Here is a 1,210-nt window from a genome sequence, read left to right on the forward strand (position 1 = left end):
CTTTTTATATTATTTGTACATTTTCTTTATCCAGAATGTTCTTTTCCATTTATGCAACTGGAAAACTTATATTCATTTTTCCTTTCTCAAATCACACACCATTTCTTCCATGCAGCCTTCACTTTTCTCTCCAGTAAAAGTAGGTGCTTCTTCCTCTGAAATCTGAAGGCAATTTCAGGGAAGTTTCATGGGTATTCTAATCTGCTATCTAGAAAACACTGTCCCTCTCAGTATCCTACATTATGCATTTCACATTATTCCTAAAATTATAATGAATAATTTTCCTGACATTAACCCTATTCTAGGTCATCCAAAAACCAAGGCTTTTATAACTCATGGTGGAGCCAATGGCGTCTATGAGGCCATCTACCACGGGGTCCCTATGGTGGGCATTCCTTTGTTTGCGGATCAACCAGACAACATTGCTCACATGAAGACCAAGGGAGCAGCTGTCAGAGTGGACTTTAACACAATGTCAAGTACAGATTTGCTCAATGCTTTGAAGACAGTCATTAATGACCCTATGTGAGTATACCACTTGTTTTAATAAGCGGTATTTATAGACGTGTTCTCTTCTCAACAAGGAAGATGAGATTCATCCCTTTTATTAGTTGATTAACTTCGAAAGAATTTAAATGTTTTAAACAATATGAAATCTGCTTTTATTTTTCACCAGTTATTTCAGAGTTGCATTGAACTCTGTTAATTTACTGGGTAATCAATTAGTGTAAAAATGTTCTACATAAAAATAACATCATATAAATAAATAAGCATAAAAAAGATCAATTTTAAAAAATAAGGCAGAATTCGCAGGTAAAAGGAACAATGAAGTTAGAAACATCATAAAACATTTTAATTCAATTCCTAAAATTTCTGAATGTATTACTTTTTCATACCAAAAATTTACTTTTATATCATCATTATTTTAATAGATTTGATAATGAGATATAACTTACAATTCATAAAATTTTCCTATTTAGAGTACAAAATTTAAATATTTTTAGTATGCTTATAGAGTTTTGAAGCCATCACCATAATATAATTTTAGAACTTTTTTATCAAGCCAAAATTAACTTCATAAGGCATAGATGCCGTTTCCATAGGCCCGAACCCTAGGGAAATAGCAATTTTTTCTCTATGGATTGCCCTCTCTAGAAATCTGCCATAAATGGAATCATACAATTTATAATGTTTTGTAAATAGCTTTTTC

General features: G+C 31.6%; 1 protein-coding gene across 1 annotated transcript in view; it reads left to right on the forward strand.

Moving 5' to 3' along the window:
* Nucleotides 1-1,210, forward strand: part of LOC105819289 (UDP-glucuronosyltransferase 2B31-like) — a 34,332-nt gene that overhangs the window by 26,745 nt on the left and 6,377 nt on the right. The window contains exon 4 of the mRNA XM_012655494.1: nucleotides 306-526. Coding sequence (XP_012510948.1) covers nucleotides 306-526 — 221 coding nt within the window. The remainder of the gene's footprint in view (nucleotides 1-305; nucleotides 527-1,210) is intronic.

This window comes from Propithecus coquereli, unplaced genomic scaffold (genome assembly GCF_000956105.1).
Source record: "Propithecus coquereli isolate 6110/MARCELLA unplaced genomic scaffold, Pcoq_1.0 Scaffold479, whole genome shotgun sequence".
NCBI classification, from domain to species: domain Eukaryota; kingdom Metazoa; phylum Chordata; class Mammalia; order Primates; family Indriidae; genus Propithecus; species Propithecus coquereli.